The sequence below is a fragment of the Etheostoma cragini genome, chromosome 5 (assembly GCF_013103735.1).
Source record: "Etheostoma cragini isolate CJK2018 chromosome 5, CSU_Ecrag_1.0, whole genome shotgun sequence".
Lineage (NCBI taxonomy): Eukaryota > Metazoa > Chordata > Actinopteri > Perciformes > Percidae > Etheostoma > Etheostoma cragini.
Window position 1 is genome coordinate 6,304,684 of NC_048411.1, and position 18,842 is coordinate 6,323,525.

Here is an 18,842-nt window from a genome sequence, read left to right on the forward strand (position 1 = left end):
AAATCAGTGGGAATTGCATTAGATCAGACACAGACTTCTGTAGGAGATTCACTTCCCACAACAAACCCCGTCGGACTAAAGTCGCATACACACGTTGCCCACTTAGCTACCTGTCTTAAAGGGAAGGGTTGGCCGGTAATAATCATGTAAAAAGAATACAGGGAAAGTTTACTTTTCTATCAAGCAGCAAAAAAGTTTATCGCAACATCCTGCAATGTGACTATTGAGCATGCGCACATCGCAATATCAATGCTAAAACACAATATCGTTCAGCCCTAACCTGCATGGATGTTTGGTGTTTTGGTTGAATAAAGAAAGAAATGCTTGGTAAGCTTGAATTCTTGCAACTGAATACAGGCTGACAGCAGGCTGGAACAACAGCAAGTCCCAGGAGGTCGACTGATCAACAGAGGAGCGAGGCCAGTCTGCTGACGTTACTTATGTAGAAATCAATAGCCCAGGCCTCCCGGTGCACTGGATTTATCTTCCTGACATTTTCTATTTGTGACAGATCTGGGTGCCTGTACACTAGAGGTACTTTAAATGGCTTTTAAATGGCTTTTATTTCAACTGGAATATGGGTCATTTGGACAAGAGCAAAATACTCAACTTTTCATTAACATACCCAATGTTTATATTCTGATATTTGCAACTATTTGTATCCACTGATAGTGAGACAAAGTAAACATTTTGTGCTTAAAGGTAAAATGTGGATCTAATGTCTTTATTTCATCATATCTATGAATATTAATGCAGAGGTGTAGTGTCCCATGATGTTTTTTCAGGCTTTTGCTGAATAAATGTGCTTTCGAATTTTTTGGGATGAAAATAGTAAAATTTAAAGTGAAAGTGCCCCAGTAGTGTGCTGGGTATCATTACAATTGATTGTTGTCTCATCCCCCTCTTTTGGCTGAAATAAAGGTGCCTTTGTTCTGAACCATTGACCACAGATGGCATGCTTATTGCTGTGTCTGTGCAAAGAGAGCAAGAAGCCAAAAAGGCTCTGTGTGATCTCTACACCATTAGACTGTAATCAAAGAAAAGTACAATCAATCAAGTAGTGTCGAAGTTCTCTAAACCTCAAGCCATAGTATCTTTTACTATTATTAGATAAATTATTGACGGACTATCATCTTTGAGGTAAACGCCATCCTGGCTGCTTTCAAATATTGCCTGCTTGATCTGATTAAAGATTTACTTCATCCCACTCAACATCATTTGAAGGTTATCATATTGAGTACAGCTTTTTTTAAATCACTGTGCTCTTTTCAGTAGGGTTGGATATTGTTTTTTAGTTTTTTTCGAGACCAGCGCTAAAGCAATTATTTTTAACCTTTTCAGTGACATTAAAATGAGGCACGAAAATTCACGTTGCTATTCGGTCCGGAAGATACCGGTCGTTTAGGCACCGGTGCCATAATAGCACTGTGTTTTGGTGTGGGAGATCTGGGTTTGATTCCCACTGTGTTACATCAACCAGCGGTGTACAACCTCTGATATATTACAAAATTTTAAGTCATTTTCGATAAAAGCGTCTGTTAAATGACATGTACCGTATTTTCCGGACCATAAGTGTAAGTTGATTCAGTCAAAAAATGCATTATGAAGAGGTAAAAAAACATATCGCACTGGACTATAAGTCAAATTTATTTGGAATTTATTTTACAGAACCCAAGACCAATAACAGACATTTGATCTGGAAAGGCAAGTTATTAAACTAAACAATACCAAACAGAACAGCTACGAGGGCGTGGAGACGTAACTGCACTGTTGACAAGCCTCTCCCGCCAGCACGTTGTTCAAGCACCCATCTGAGGACCCGCTCCTCCAGCTCTGGCCATCTTGCTTTCAGCCCACGATTAGCTTCCGTTGTTTTCTTCATTTCAGTAAGAGTAACCTTTTCCCAGTCCCACGCAAGTTTCTCACTCACTGCAAACTTTCTTTATGCTGCTCGATTACTGTTTTTGGCTGCATATTTTACTACCTGCAGTTTTTGAGCTGCAGAAAAGGATTTTCTTTTTGGGGGCATTTTGATTGTGTTCAGTCTTCCTCAGTTTTCTTTGTTGCGCGTCCCCCAGAGACCACCACCATCTCCCGCATGTGGCGTTTCATTCTTTCCCCGTTGTTGCGTTCCCCAAAGATCACGTATTGTTACCAAGTCGCACGCAAAAAACGAGATGAACATGTCCATGTACACAAATCAATAGATTCAAAATAACCTGACCATTTCACAAACTGCTGTGAGACCGTGTTGATATAGACACTCTGTCCTTATCACCTAACTTGTGATAAAGAAACAAAAACTGGGTTCTTACTCATGAGGTAGTATACTGCTTTTATAAACACCCTTCAGTAGTTCAGCCATGAATTGAATAGGAACACTGTTGAGAATAAAACTTCAGTTGGTGTCAGGCTCTGTTTGGATACCTCCACAAGAACATAAATATTTCAACCAGCCAAAACAAAAGCAGAGAGAGAGATCAATGCAACCCCCCTGACACCTCAATGGTGGATGATAGGTTGTAAATGCAGCACAGGAAGCAGAAGCAGCAGCACTTTAGGCCAAGACAATTGTGCAGCTGACAGACATGACCCAGAGTACAGAAATGCTTAAGATTTCTGGTTGACTTAGATCAAAATTTAGGCTCCTATTGTACGTTATTTCATTTTGGGTGTACAGCGGAAACAAGTTTCCCTGTGGCTGCAACACTGCAAATACTGCCTGAACTAGCTCTGTAGACTTCACATATTCTGTCCTGCTATTCTGGTGCAGCTGCAGGGGAAGGTATTATTTATTTTTTTCAGCCAAATATTTCAAGAATTTGTCTAACAAACATTGACTCAAAGACAAGAGCTTTGTGTGCAAATCTACTGATTCAATCCCACCACTTTAGAAGAGAAAAAAGGCTGGAGTGGCTGAAGCAATGTAATGCAAGATAAATTCAGAATGGGCGACTTCTGGTAATACCACTATAAAAATGCACCAGCTTATCAGTCAACAGAAAACTTCCAACAAATTAAAAGAAAAGTAGTGCTGAGCAAAAAGTAAAAGACAAATCTGTGAATTGCATATAGATGACTTGGTCAACTGGAGCACCAACAAACCACATAAACAAACCACGCTCAAGGCTGATCTATTCACATCCGCACTGCTCACAGTGGACTCAGGTGTTCAATCTGAAATATAATGTTTACCATGTTTCTCATTTGCTGTTTTCCCATGGCCTTCGCTCATTATTCTCCCACAACTGCCAATTTGTAAGTAGATTCAAGGTCAGCAGCTGTCAGCGGATTACAACAGCAGCAGACCTCAATCACCCGAAGGCAAGGAGCAGTTGGTGATTAAGTTAAACTAACACATGCATAGACACACACACAGACTTGGAAAAACCAGCCAAACACACCAGCTTGTTGGGCTGCTGTAAGTTGTAATTGGGCCCAAAATACATGGCATGCAACATTTTCATAATCAAGATTAAAGCGCCGTCCACACCAACAATGGTAACCATAATCATAGTCCATGACGTTCCACTGGCATTGTTCTGCCGGAATTTCCGTCCGATGTCACGTTTTTATGATTTCCGTTTATGGATGTTCATTACCTTCCTCCTTCTTTGTGTTAGCATTCTAATCTCCGGTCGATTTATGAGGACTATGATTAACCGCTCCTCAGATCTCTGCAAGATAAATACAGACAGCTAGCTAGCCTATTTGTCAAATCTGAGTTTTCTGTTGCACGACTAAAACAACAATTTAACTTATACATGTTCCCCCAAAACAAGTTCCATGTGGCTCTGTCATGGCGATTGTAATTGGTTTAAAGAAATGCCAATAAACCAGGGCATGTTTTTCTCCCATCCTGGAATGTTCTGTGGACTAGCCAGACCCTCCTTTTTAGCATTGGGGAGGAAGGTCTGGCAAAGCAAGACTAATTGGAGGCAGACATGGTAAGTTGGCAACTGACCATCCAAAATGATAATCTTACTGGAAGTAATGTGTGAATGTCAGAACATGGTCTCCAAGCGATTTATTTAAATGAGTACTTTATTACTTCCATAATTTACTCAGGTTCCATTTCATAAACATTACCCAAAATCTTGTGTGGTCATTCTCTATATAGTCCACTGTTTAATAAATTCTATACTGTATAGGCAATAGTGAGTGAGTAAATGAAGGAACGGTTAATCAAACACAGCTAATGTGTCCAATTTGTGGAACCATGAAGTTATATCTTCTTGACTTATTAGCCTAACTTTGCACCAAATCCAATTGTGTGATGGTGCTACCTGATTTAATATCATTAATGTGAGGTTGAACATCAATATAAGTTTTATTTTTATTTGTTTCAAATTATGTCTTGATTTGTGTGAACAGATACACTTTTACAAGAAACAGAAAGTATAATGTTGCTGTATATACAATGAGTTAGACTGTGAGCATTTTATTTTCCCATTTCCAAAATACCTACAGTTTGTTCAAGCTCCTTTTTATTAGATATGGGGATGCACCAGTTTATTGGCAGAATATTGGTATTGGTATGTTGTTGACTGCCATTGGCCTAATGAAAAATTAAATGCCATTCACCGATGACATTGGCTTATGTTTATTGTTTTTTGGATATTTTTTCTGAAAAACGAAAGATACACAGATTTTACAATATAGAAATAAGAGTGGTACCAATCTTCTAATCTACTGTAACTCTCAGCCAATAAGTGTATTCCCCAAAATGGAAATTATTTCTCTAATGTAAAATTGCTTCCATGAGCTGGCATAGCTTTGATAAAGTTTAGGACAAATGGGGGGATACAAATTAAGGGTGTGAATTTTTTTAAGATAATTTTATGGGGCATTTCAGGCCAGCTGAATACATGGAAGGGAAAAGAGAGAGAAGGAATGACATGCAGCAAAGAGCTGCAGATCAGAGTCGGACCCGCGGCCACTGCTTCGAGGAGTGAACCTCTATATATGGGCGTGCGCTCTAACAGGTGAGCCCTTAGGCGCCCAGAATTTACTACTCCCGCCAAAACGTATAAAGCACTCATTTCAAAGAAATTATTAAAATACAAGTACACAAAAGAAGCTGTTATTGGAATAACAACTACAGTAAATGTGTGGCCATGCTGCTGTATTGGTATAGCACCTCAGTGTGTGTGTGATGTTTCAGAGCACTAAATCAAGAAAGTGCAACTGTACAGTAACATGTACTAATATTAACAGTAACATTTGTCAGAATTCAAGCTCAGAGTCAAAAGTAGGTAACATGTGTGGAGAACACACTCTCAGTCTGAATTGAAAGTTACTTAATTATTTAAAATCAGGTGTTACTTCACTTCACGCGTACATAACAACACCACCAAACATTGTCAACACATATGGCATCCTGTGTCTCGTTCCTTAGTTATTTTTCATCTCAATAATAAATCCCTTTAGCTCATTTATCATTTATTCCCACAATGTATTTTGAACAACATTTTGACAGCAATTCTGTCGCAATAGAAATTTTCATCTAGACTGCTGGCATTTGCACTATATTTGCTTGTATGGGCGTTTCGTTTTGGCTCTCTTGGTAATGTTTGTCTTATAACCTGTTGGCAAGTTTCTACTTACCTTTGGTTGTGATGGCAGGCTGCTCTCCGAGTAGCAGTTTTAGCCTCTTGGCATGGATTTTACCCTGGTAGTGTGACTGTGCCACTACTGCTGAGGTGAAGGACATGTTACACAGCGTGCAGCACTTATTCTTGTCCACATCGCCCTTGTCGCTGCCCTAAAAAAAGTAACAGTAACATCTTATCAATAACAAAACAACGAATCCAATACGCCATTTATGTAGTCATTGGGAACTTTTAAAACATGATTAAATCAATCAAATATATGATGTAGAGGCATGGTATACTGTTCTAGTGAGACAGCTGGAATATGAACACATCACTAAACTCTACCACTTCTGATTTAGATGAGGGGGGGATGCAACACTCCATAACACTCCTCGCCTAGAGTCTTTAGATCCTAGCGGGATGCAAATGGAGTCGACTCTGTGTTTTAGGGGGTGATAGTGGAGCTAATACAGCTGATGGTGGACCACTCCCTGAGCCTCCATCTGTGCAAGCTGCAACAAAACCCATTACACTCAGAAAAAGTGAAGGAAACAGAGCAAGCCGCCATGCACTGAAAGACGGATGCTACAGTTTTTGCTGATAAGTAAGAGGGAGGAGAGGAAAACAGAACCCCAGCAGGCAGGCTGGGTCAAGAAAGGGCTGATATTCAGAGTGAAGGAAGAGGAGAGGAAAGTGAACTCCATGATCTCATTTAGAGGTCTGTTCTTCCAACTGGTGTACTCTACCAGCTAAAGTAAATAAACAGCATGCCTGAGCATGCAGAAATGTGTGTGTATACAGTTCTCTTCAGGTGAATTGTATCAGCTTGAGACAAACGAGATATGTGTCTGGTGTGGCAGGACAGCTTGGATAAGGTGCGCCGAAATAAAAATAGCTGAGCTACACTGCTATCTGCCTGCGGTGTGTTCCAGATGTTATTGTGTGTAACCCACAGCGTAGTTAATCACGTTGTCAAATTGCATATAACCAGTGTTAGGCGAGCTGCTTGGAAAGTTTAGTTTGCTATACTACCAGTTACTCTACATTAATTACAGATTGATTACACTGTAGCTGACATTAAGGCTTCTAAAATGTGAATTTAACGTGAATTCAACCAGTTTCTTTATAAGAAGGAATGAAAAAGGGACACTATATTCATATGGTCCAACAAGTCCACCACTGCTGGGAAACTTTGAAAAAATAGTATTTTGCACAGCTGCATGTAAAGGGAAAATATTATTGGAACATCCCCTTTCATTAGCCATGTCGGAATATTGTCTTAAGGGCAAAAAACGAAAAAATTATGTTTATGTAAACGTAGTCAGTGATCCTTCCCGCAGAAGAAAGCTTTGCTGCATTTGAGCTTCAGAAATGCTCGGGGAAATGTAGCTTGTTTGGATGCCACCGCACTATTTGATCAATGAAAGAGCTAAGCTACTAGAAAAGCAATTTGATTCTTAAATCAGCAAAGCTACTAAAATTATAAAAATGTCATTTCAGACAGTTATTTGGCACGAAAACAATTTGTACAACACATCAAAAGTTAAGGTTTGTTTTCAAAAGAGATTTGAGGGCTTTCAAAAAGCCAACATCAACGTTCCAGCTTTAGCGCCAAATTATCTCTTGCAAATGGAAAGCTGAGTTTAAAAATGGCCTAAGACCTAAGAGGGTAACTAGTAACTCTGCTGTAGTGCCATCAGTACAGCTTATTACTATGGCAACACAAGATTGATTTAGGCCTGTGACGCCGTCGGTACAGGTTTGCTGATGTAGGCTACTTTTCTAATTTGCCAGAGCGTGTTATAATAACAAATGCAGATTCAGCGGTTAGCATAAAACGGGTTTAACATGTCTCTTTGTGGGAGCATAATTCCATCTTTAGATGCTGTTGTAAAATGTGTAAAAAAAAAGGTGTGATCCCATCTTGAATAAACAGAACAATATTGAACAGATTGCCATCAAATTTGGTACAGACATCCATGGTACCCAAAAGAAGAATCCCAATGTAAAGTGGCAAAGGAAGCACGACCTGCCTTTTAAATTATTCTTATGAAAAAAACTAAATGTATGATTCCCACAGCTGTCTTTTTCTGAGTTTTGCCCTTTACTGAGTTTGGCCAGCCTTCCCTGGCAAGAGGCAAAAGTAAACATTTTAGCCAATCGCATTAAGGCTTGACATTGAATGGTCAATTTATAGTAAATAATACATAAATAAAACGTGGCCAGGTTAATGCTGGCTTCTCACCAATCACATGCCTGCATTAATCTCAGACCAGCTAGCGTAACATAGCAAATGGTTGTCTGTTGCTAGATTAATGTTCTATCGTACAAAGCTCCTTTAATTGTTTAAACAATTATATTGCAACATATAGGTGACCACACCCTTGAATGAAAATGTGTCTTTTAAAAGTTGATATTTCTATCTTTCATAGAGAAGAGCTGATGACCTTGAATTAATGAAGGTTACATCAATATCTAATTGTAATCAAGATTGATTTAACTAATTTGTTAACTAATGGTGGTTTAATTCAGAGTCAAGACAATAAAACATATTTAGCTCTTGTCAAAAATAATTTGAACAGTAACCAAACTAATTACAAATGCAAATGTCTGATGTAAGCCCTCTTTACACTGCCTGTACTCAATAGGAATGGTGGATGTGAGCCGGGACTCAACAGCTGCCAGTTTACACTGACTTTGTTTTAGAGCTCTTTAAACAGCAATTGCTTTTTACTCTGCTCAAACAAACTAATAGGTGATTTCAGCACTACTTAATTACTCTCAGCACCACTCAAGCACTTTCAATAAGCCAGCGGTATTCACTGCATTAGTCTGTGGTCTATACAGAGAACATTTTCTTTACTGGAGGACGACAAACTCATCCTTTACATAGGGCAGGCACAATTACAAGAAGTATTTTCTCATTTGACAAATAATTGAACCTTATAATGAGAATTCCAGTCAATTCCAACATGTTGCCCGGTTGTTTCTAAATTTGGAGTGCTGTCAATAGAGATAAAAGGAAAACGATCGGTGCAGTTTACACCGTGTTATCCTTCTGCTAGCGTTAGCACCCAACAGGCTTCAACAGGGAAAGTTCTACACATGTTTTTAGCCTCCTAACGTGTTCAAATTGTCATTAAAAGGGCCTGCACATGTGACGTGATTCCTTCAGAGTGAACACAGTGAATCTGACTGCTGTAGATTTGAAAGACATGCACTCAAGTTCTGCTAATAAAGCTCTGTTTAGTTCCTGTGTTGAAACTGCTTAGGGACCGTCTACAAGCTACAACACAGAAACAAGATAAAACTAAAATATGTTATATTTAATCATCAATTTAATTATTAGATAAGGTAGTGTCTCCAAAATGACCTCAATTATAACTTGTCTCCTGCTAGTTGTACTACAGCACTTACTTTTATAAGCATATGCAAATATTTCTGAAAATATGTTTGTATCTCTTTTCAGTGTTTTTTAGTTTGTAGACGGTCCCTAAGCACCATCAATTAATAACTTTAGAATCATAACTAGTAGAAACATACATTGTTGTCTTCTTAGCCTTTACAGAAGGTTTTGTATCCAGCCTAGAAGTCCAGAATTTGTGGGGGTATTTGTGGAATTAATCCATACTGTTCCATCCAAGATCGATACACTGTATGTAAGAAATGTAAATATATTGTCCGTTATATGATGTTGATATGTTTATTTTTTGCACTGGATTACTCCAAATTTATAGAACTGTTTAAGACAACACAAATGCATGGCATTGCTGTGTGTGATATTAATATATATCTGTGAGATTCATGTTTTGTTTTATTTATTTATTTGTCTTCATGGCCCTACAAACTTTTTAACATTCAAATGACCTCACTGCAGCACAAATATTCTAAGTTTTTAAGCCCATTTTTTCTGAAAAGAATTATGTTCATAGATTGACTTTGGACAACAGACTTGATGTTTTACAAGCTTTTATAGAAAATAAAACCACACAGACCAGAGGTTGTTAAAAATCTTGGGATATTTGCAACGGCAATGTACCGCCAACTTTGTGGCTCACACCTCTCTGCTCCGGGTTACGCTTTCACGCGTTCCCGGGGTCGACTTGCATCTGGGCGCGATGAGGCTTGGACCCCGTCATAACTGCTTGCAGTTCTAGTTTCATTTTTGTTTTCATCATAAATGTAACTACTAATGTTTTTAGATCACTACCTTTAACCATTGTAAAGCAAGCTTGAGCCAGGAGACACTTAGCTTAGCAAAAAGACTGCAAACTCAGGCAATCAGCTAGCCTAGCTCTGTTCAAAAATTCTGCCAGCACTTCTAATGCGCAATAATTAACAAGTTATAGCTTCTTTGTTCAATCTGCAGAAAAGCCAGTATGTAAAATCAAGTTGTGACTGTTTCTTGGCCAGGCAAAGTCATTTCCTGATTCTGGTTGCCTAGCAATCTCACAATGTTGGCAAAACTCTAGATCATTAAACATGTTAATTACTGATTTTTAAAGATGTTGATTACCAGAGGTTTTTTCTCTTTTTTTCTTCATTTTTTACCTTTGAACAGAGCCAGGCTAGCTCCTTCTAGTCTGTATGCTAACCTAAGCAAATCAATGACAGGCTATAGCTTCATTTAGTATACAGGCATGTGAGTGCTATAAATCTTCTCATCTAACTCTTGGCAAGAAATGTAATAAGCTATTTCCATTTAATTGTCTCACTAATCATTTACTGGAAAGCAGACTTTTCCAGTCCAAACTTGATCAAATTTAATAGCAAATCTATCTATCTTAACCTACTGTTTTCTACATTACACCATGAAACAACATGAAAAGTCCAATGGAGCTGGTTAATACTTTGGTACACATACTGTACACAGAGATAACAAAGCCTTTGTCCAATTTTGTTCCAACAGTGTAACCGCGGGGGGAGAGAAATGTATTAAATTACTGAAATGTAACGTTCATAATGGTGTGCTGAAACTATGAAATTGTCAACAGCCTTGTTTATGCTTTGATATGCTGGATCAAAGACGCTTGTTTGTCGATGACATGACTCGTGATTAACTTCCAGTGGTGCAAATTGTTTACTGTGGAAGCCTTTACATACAGTCACGTAGAATGAGGAACCAGTTCTTGTCTGTAAAAGTCAACTACATTAACACAGGAGATATTTTAAACTCAGCCACAGTAATGAGGCTAGTGATTAGGCTAATAAATGGTTTGATGATGAAAGCCGGAGTACCGACACAGAATCAAAGTAATGTACTTCTGTGTACGAGGGCAGCAGTAAAAATGTATTATACATGAAAAAAAGTTTAGAAGCTACCAACAACCGGGGGAGCTAGCAAATGATAGAGTAATAAAAACATGTCTGCTAGGCAGCGGTCCTTGGCAAAAGCCATGGAGGAGATGAGAAGAGTAGGAAAGATTTTAACAACTTCACAAGCAGACATGTCAGGCATAAAGGAGGCCAATGTCGGGTAATGAACGGGTATGGATGGTGCCATTCTTTGGTTAGATCTCTCAGCTAGAGGACGAGAATTCCCAGCTCCGACAAAAGGCGAATAAAACTGCCATAAAGTTTGATGAACTACACCAAGCAGTTGAAGATGCTGCTAAAAGATAAGCTGGAAAACGGTACACTGTCAGAATTTGTGAAAACGATAATTTCCGAAGCTCTTGGTATGGAATTGGACAGGTTACGAGTACACAGAGCCCCTGTACCAAAGCCAAGAAAGATAAGCATGGATGTATTTTGAATACAATATTACTACTGACTTTTAGAGGGGACGTGGATAGAGGATAATTATGGATGTGCAGGCACTCATATGTGTGTTTATAATTGTGGGTAACAGTGTGTATGTAATGGGTATGAGTTTGCATAGCGGGTTTTGGCTGCCTTTTGTTTGTTTTATTTTAGTTAATTTATATTTTATTTTCTGTAGTTTTTATTTCCAAATGTGAGATATATGCATTACATTTGTATCATGTATATATGTGAGTGGAGTTGCATTACCAAAATAAATAAAAAATGTTAATGAAAAAAAATACTGAAGCTCCACGGTTGTGTAGTGCCAAAGGAAGGGGATGTCTCAAGGCAGGGTAAAGTTATGAAAATATCATAAATATAACTTAAACTAAACTGATGTTTTTTTTAGGTGGGCATGTTTTTGCTGCTGCCCTGTCCACAGCAGTAGACCGGAGTGGAAACGTGTTGACCACCATCTAACACCATCTATGAATCAGTTCTTGCTCAAACTATCCTTTTAATGTGGTTATTGTGCTTGTGACAAAGTAAAATTGTATTATCTAATGTATTATCTAGAAAAAGTGTTAGTGAGCTTGTATAGGACACTCTGTGCCTTGTACCCAGTGCTTCATTCCTCCATGGAGCTGTTATATCCAATGATCTTTGATATGAAAATGAAATTGGCAGTGCCTGAATCCGGCAAGCAGTTACCTATTGACAGCTAAACAAGTTATTGGCGGCTAAACAACTGCTGCTAGTAGCTGGCATCCCGGAGCTCTGTAGCGTTTAAATAGAACCAGCAAGTGCTGTTCGGATTTTTTCGTTCTATGGCTACGTGTTCACGTTTCAGTGCTATACTTAGTTATTTTGTAGCTGGATTTAGGCTGTATCATTTGTTGTGTCTAAATAAGAATGAGGATACGGTTGGCAATAATAACATGCTTGATCCAGTTGGAGAATCTTGATTATCTGCTTTGTTTTAATGTCGCTTGGCTTTCTTCAGTAGCTGACGCTATACCTTGCTCTTCCGCATACTGTTAACGTGCAGGTGGGCGCTCATTGAGCCTCTTAGAACTACAATTTTGACCAGCTGACAGTTGTAAAATAGAATTAATACAGACACACTACACACTGACACACACACAGATAAATGGCGAAGGAAGACTGTAAAAACATCAAATGAAAATCTAATTATTATTGTTCTTATTGTTATTTAGGGAGGTTTACAAACATTTTAGGGTATCTTCAGCACCCCAAAAATGGGCCTAACGATATATATGTGTCACACTCCCCTCTCCCTTTTCATGTCTTTGCTGTCCTATTTGAATAAAGTTTGATTTGTGACTTCCGGAGTTGTTGGTTCTGACAGACTTATAACTGCTGCACAATTGCATTTTTACCACTGTAAAAAATAACATTAGGACATCTGCAGAGAGGTTTCTGAGAAATAATGTGTTTTTTGTAAAACAATCTTTTAATAAGACAGCAATCTCAAGAAAGCTCCTAACAGCACACTTCTGGAGCTGAAAGTTGATTAAAATGCTTTTACTTCTAATCCTAAACAATTGATAACACAAACACCTTAAAATACATGTGTGTCCAATTGTCTTGTTAGTGTCCACAGCTTTGAAATGTGCCCAACACAAAATGTGATTACATTCCAGGAATAAAATACCTGTGGGTTGAGAAAATCACATCGTAAACAAAGTCGGTGTGGGGGTGGATGTGTTATACCAGCGGGGGTCCCATACTGCAATTTCAAATTGGACCCTTTACTGAAATGCTATTTATGTTGAGCTGTAATCTGGTGCAGATAACCCCTGTGTGTGTGTGTGTGTGTGTGTGTGTGTGTGTGTGTGTGTGTGTGTGTGTGTGAGAATGAGAAGACAAAGACACAGTTCTTCCTCCCACAGTGTGTAATAACAGAAGAACACTGCTGCACTCACTGAGTTATTCTGACACATGTAACTTCTTGTTTATTCCATGGTGGTCACCGGGACACGATCTGCTGTCTCTGAGCGACGCAACGATGGAGTGATAAAGGGCCAGACGCCGGCGTCAATTGCCATGACACTGGGCTGCTCTGGGGGACGCAACGAGGGGGATATGAAACCATGCAGTAGAAGGTGACAACAACAGCCGCCGGGATACGATCCGCGGTCTCAGGGGGGTGCAACAACGGGAAAATGAAACCCCACATGCCGGACGCAATTCAACAACGGGATGGTTGTGGTTAGGAGAAGTAGAAAGCCAAAAGGAACTACCACACGTGGACGCGAACCCCGGTCTCCAGGGTGAAAGTCTTTGTGTTGTTTGATTCATCCACCAACCCAACCAACCTCCTTATGCAGATTTTCGGCTTCTCATTACTAGTTGCTAGCGTAATTGTGCTGTTATCATGAAAGATGCTTCTCATTGAAATACATTTGTTTAAAATTCATGCTCACCACCACGAAAATAACGAGAAAATCGTGTTTTTGTACACAAATCAATAGATTAAATAACATCACCATTTCATGAACTGCAATGAAACTGGGCTACAAACACACACACACACACACACACACACACACACACACACACACACACACACACACAGCCCCCTCCTTCCAACCTTGTCCTTGTCCTTCGCTAACTATACACACACACACCCTTTCTTCAGCTACCAGGGTAGCAGACGAGCCACTGGATTGGAGAATTTCATTATAATGAGCAAATATATATTCAGAAGGAGACCAAAATTCGCCCGGAGACTAGACACCACCTCCAAATAGGAAGGAACCATAATTCAATGGTAAATTAAAACTGGATAAACGAGGAACTAATTGCAAGGTAATGTAATTAATGAAGCGGTAGGTGTATGTTGCTAGATTGACAATTACAGTGTAATATATATATAGATCTGCCAGTCAGAAAGTAGCTGTGTCAGTGTAATGTAGTTTGGATAAAGTGTGGCTCCAGCACAGCAGAGTAGAATAAGTATAATTGTAATGGGAAATGAGTATTAAAGTTTAGGAATTTAGAGGAATTTCTGATATCTGTTTTTGTTTGTTTTTGGTTCCAGAAAACCTACAAGTCTGAAACACAACATATAGCAGCAGTCATGTATGTTGTACTTCATTTTTATATGATATCAAAACCCAATAGTGAGAAATAATCTGAGTTCTGCATTGACAGGATATACTGCTGTACATGTAACTGAGAGGGAGACAGAAATGGAGACATTGCATTTTGAGGAGTGAGATAGAGAGATTGGGAGGGGTTGTTCTGCCTCATACCCATTAATGTGAGACGTAATAAAATAATCTTTTTGATTTGCAAGCAGTAAATTCTCATTGCTGTCAGCACTGTGCAGCACAATTTTACATTGCTTTTAAGTGAAGCAGCGTGCCTTTGCCTGCCTGTATTTGTACATATAAGCGGGCAGTGTGATGTCTTACTGCACTGGACTTCTCTTTTGTCACTGCATACGAAATGCCACAGCATCCACAATCTCAAGCTTGCAGATACTCCATCTAGGATGAAACGTTTTATTTCCAGTCCTGAAATCAACAAGATGCACTGCTTGAGGAAATAGGTTTGGGCTTTCAGTTAGACTGGACTATATTGGCATGATCCTGACCTGGCAAAGCACCATATTATGTCTGGGCTAAATCTGGAGATCAGGGAACACTTACTATTTATGTTCATCTCTCCTAAGGCACACTCGCAAGAAATAGGACAGCCAATTGCAAGGGTATCCCTGCAAAACAAGGATGAAAAGAACCTGCTCACAACATAGCATGTGAACAATGTGGTCTATTGCTGCCAAAGCAGCTTAGAAGGGAGCGCTAAGCAGGGCTGGCACAGTGGTCACAGCTGCTGCTACTGCTTCAGCCACAAACAATAAAGTGACCTTCAAATTAAATGGCAAGCAGTACCAACAGGGACAGAGAATAGACCCTGCCTGGACTCGCCTAGAAAGTGTGTCACAAGAAAAAGGTGATGGTAAAAGTGGCTTTACACCTTCCAACCTGAATGCTTACAAGATTGTAATCCTTATGCATGAACCTCTTGCAAGAGATGATTTCTAAAATGGCATATGAGTGATTTAAGAGAACTGCCATCACCAATTTTGTCACAAACCAGTAAAGATCTCTTTATAATGGAATGTCAATTTGTGTCCATCTCTATGAACGTCATAGTCCCTTGATCACCACCCATTGTAATCATGGCCCACTTCAGCAAGATTTAAAAAATAACATATCCAACTTAATGTCAAAACACTTATGTCATATGTAGCAAGCATGATAAAACATGCTCAAAAGCAAATTGTATGATTTCACACGAACATATATGAACTTCCACTCGCACAGTGGCTAGTAACAATAGCCATGTTACAGTAGTTAAGGCTAGCTCTAATATATCGTCAAGGATGGGCTTACATGAAATTACTTTCTTTGCTCATATCCCATCAACTGAACGGATGAGATAAACATAAACATTCCGTTATTTACCACACAATGTTGGCCTACATTATCAAGACAATTTTACAATTGTAGAAACACAGAAACGTTCTTCTTTTCTTACAAGGAGGCCCTGAGTGGGTTTGACTGCGTTAAAAGTGACCAATTATTAGAGGGCCAGGCCTCCCCAACTGTTTCTGTCCCCAACTTGTCAAAAGTCAGGTTGATTCGCACAAACAGAAATCAACTTTGAGAGCAGAGTTACCTGCCTCACATTGCCAGACCTTCCTCCACAGAGCCACCTACGAGGGTCTGGCTAGTTCACACAGCATTACGTGATGGGAGTTAAACGTGCTCCGGTTTATTGGCATTTCTTAATAACAATCACAATAGTCAATCACATGAGCCCCGCAGCCTTGGAGTCGTTGCAAAATAGCTTTGGGAAGGAACTTTGGATGGAACTTTGGGTGGAACGTGTGTATGTTCAAAAGTTGTTTTAGTCGTGCAACAGAAAACTCAGATTGGACAAATAGTGTAGCTAGCTGTTTGGATTTACCCTGCAGAGATCTGAGGAGCAGTTAACCAGTCCTCATAAATCTACCAGAGTTTGAACAACACAAAGAAAGCAAAAGGTAATAAGAAATCAGGCCGAGAAAAAGGACATACGGTGTAATTTCCGGTGGCACCAGTGCTGTGAACACGGTTTGTTCAGTGCCGCTGGTTAAGGGTGTTGAAGTTTCTTAAATTGTTGACACAAAATAAAAAAATATTCAAAACAAATAGATTTTGCAGTAAAATTTTGCTGTTAGTTAACACAAGTAATTATTTACCACAAATCTGTGCAGTTCAGAGGGTTTGCCGAATCTGACACAACACAGAGAAAAAGAGAGATTCCGGAGAGATAATAAAAAGGTTCTTGCACGTGGACCATTAAATGACACTGTGTTGTTTTAATTTTTCAAGGTTAAACAATTCCTTGCTCATCCCTATCTAAGTCTTTTACTACGTAACATAATTGTGAACAGCAGGTTCACTGTGAATGACCCAGCTGAGGGACTCTGAGGATATTCTTATCAGTTACACCAACTCAGCATAATGTGCAGCTGGGGTGGCTACATGCTCAGCACTTTTAATGAACCATATGAAGCTGACATATTCACCTAAATTAGTTTCCCATTGTTGCAGTCACACCTCACCTTGATGACGAGGTCCGGGCAGATTCCTAAATGAATTCACAGTTTGACAATTACTTGGATGACTATTTAAAGCAACACACTGCACGTTGTTAACCTCACATTTTATTAGACTAAATCCCACACTAGGGCTGCAGGAGAAGAATGCCCTATTCTCTAAATCCCATAAATTGAAATCCCATACATTCAAGCCCAAACCTTTGCATTGAGCAACAGAGGTTCTGTTGGAATCCTTCGGTAGAAAACATTATAAACCAAATGATTACTTCTTGCTGTAATTCACTTCAGTTTTATTAGGTCTAAACCACACTCTCTCACTATCACTGTCAACTCACTATCATTTACAAAGACCCAAAAATTGCCGTGGAGCAAACATTTGGTGCAACAGTAGCGAGAAAAACCTTCCTTTTTACAGGCAGAATCCTCGGGCAGACCCTGGCTCTTTGTGGGTGGCCATTAGTCTCTGTTGGTTGGGCAACACATTCTCATGAATGGGATGGTATGATAATGTATGAAAAGTCACGCACACTTAAACATATGATATCATATGGAAACTAGGAGACTGGCTGGACACCTGATCGACTATAAAGCTCAGTGCTACAGAGCGCCAGTTGCTAGCTGTTTAAGCCCCTACAATGCTTCATGACACTGGTTACAGACCTCCGTCACAACTAGTCCTATCAGTGGTGGTAGTGGATGGGTGCTCCGTCAGGTCAGCAGTAGTTGGTTGTTCAGTTACACTAGAACAGATAACTGTGTGCCGTGGACAAAGCATTGGGGGCCGCCCATGTTGTTGGTGGATCGGTTACCCGAGAATAGGTGACTGTGAGCCGGGTACAGAGCACCGTGATCATCGGTCAGTTCAGCGGAGATTACAGTTAAGCTTAGGCAAGAAAAAGTGAGCATTGTGTGGCTTCAAAATTTATTTTTGGCACCATAACGACTAGTTACAGATTCAGAAATACAGAAATATGATTCATAATAATTACAGCAATTGGTATGATGAATAGTAGGATTTATAGTAGACATAAAGAATACAGAACTATGACTAGAAGCAGAATGCAAAATTAAGCAACGTGTCTAGTGTGGCTAATGAACATATTATATATATATATATTTATTATTTTTGGGGGGTATTTTAGGCCTTTAATTGCAAATGAAAGATGATGACATTAAAGGGGAGAGAGAAGGGAAATGACATGCCGCAAAGGGCCGCAGGTTGGAGTCAAACCAACTGAGCTAACCTGGCCACTAATGATTTGTAATGCAACTTGTATAAGCATTTACTGTTAAATTGCTTCTTCCGATCCATTTTTCAGCTGATTTTAGATTTGAGACTTGCAAAACCCTTATTTCCAACCAGCTTCTTTAGCTGATCATCCCCTTCTATTCTCTTGAAAAGGTCCACTTCGAAAGCCAATGAATGTGGAATATTAACATTACTCTGAAGATTTAAACTTAACACAGCAAAATGAGAAATACAGTCCCATGTGATGTGGAGATTGCACAAGGCTGCAGTCTAATCCAGAAGGAGGAACATTGTCACATCTCTCACACCTTCTTGTAGCTGGACGTGGCTTTCTTTCTATAGCCAGTTTTTTTACTCCTTTTTAGAAAGTTCCTTTTTCAAATAATTCATTACCATCAATGGGTACTGTTTCTCTGCTGGGCTTTGCTTTCCGCGAGGTGAGGTTTTTGCTAAATCACAGCCCTTCACTGGAAATAATGGCCCAGCTCCCTCTCAGAGCAGCAATGCACATGGATCCCCTTTATAAAGAAGCTCAGAGTACACTGTAAGCAATTGCTGTAAATTTACAGCCAATTTTCAGCACTAAAATACTGTTTTCATGTTAAACAGTTTACTA

The 18,842-nt window shown here is 39.3% G+C and overlaps 1 protein-coding gene across 1 annotated transcript in view; it reads right to left on the reverse strand.

Annotated features, from left to right (window-relative positions):
• zmat4a (zinc finger, matrin-type 4a) overlaps positions 1-18,842 on the reverse strand; it is a 206,531-nt gene that overhangs the window by 93,835 nt on the left and 93,854 nt on the right. Inside the window, exon 4 of the mRNA XM_034871934.1 lies at positions 5,608-5,764. Within this exon, the coding sequence (XP_034727825.1) occupies positions 5,608-5,764 (157 nt within the window). The remainder of the gene's footprint in view (positions 1-5,607; positions 5,765-18,842) is intronic.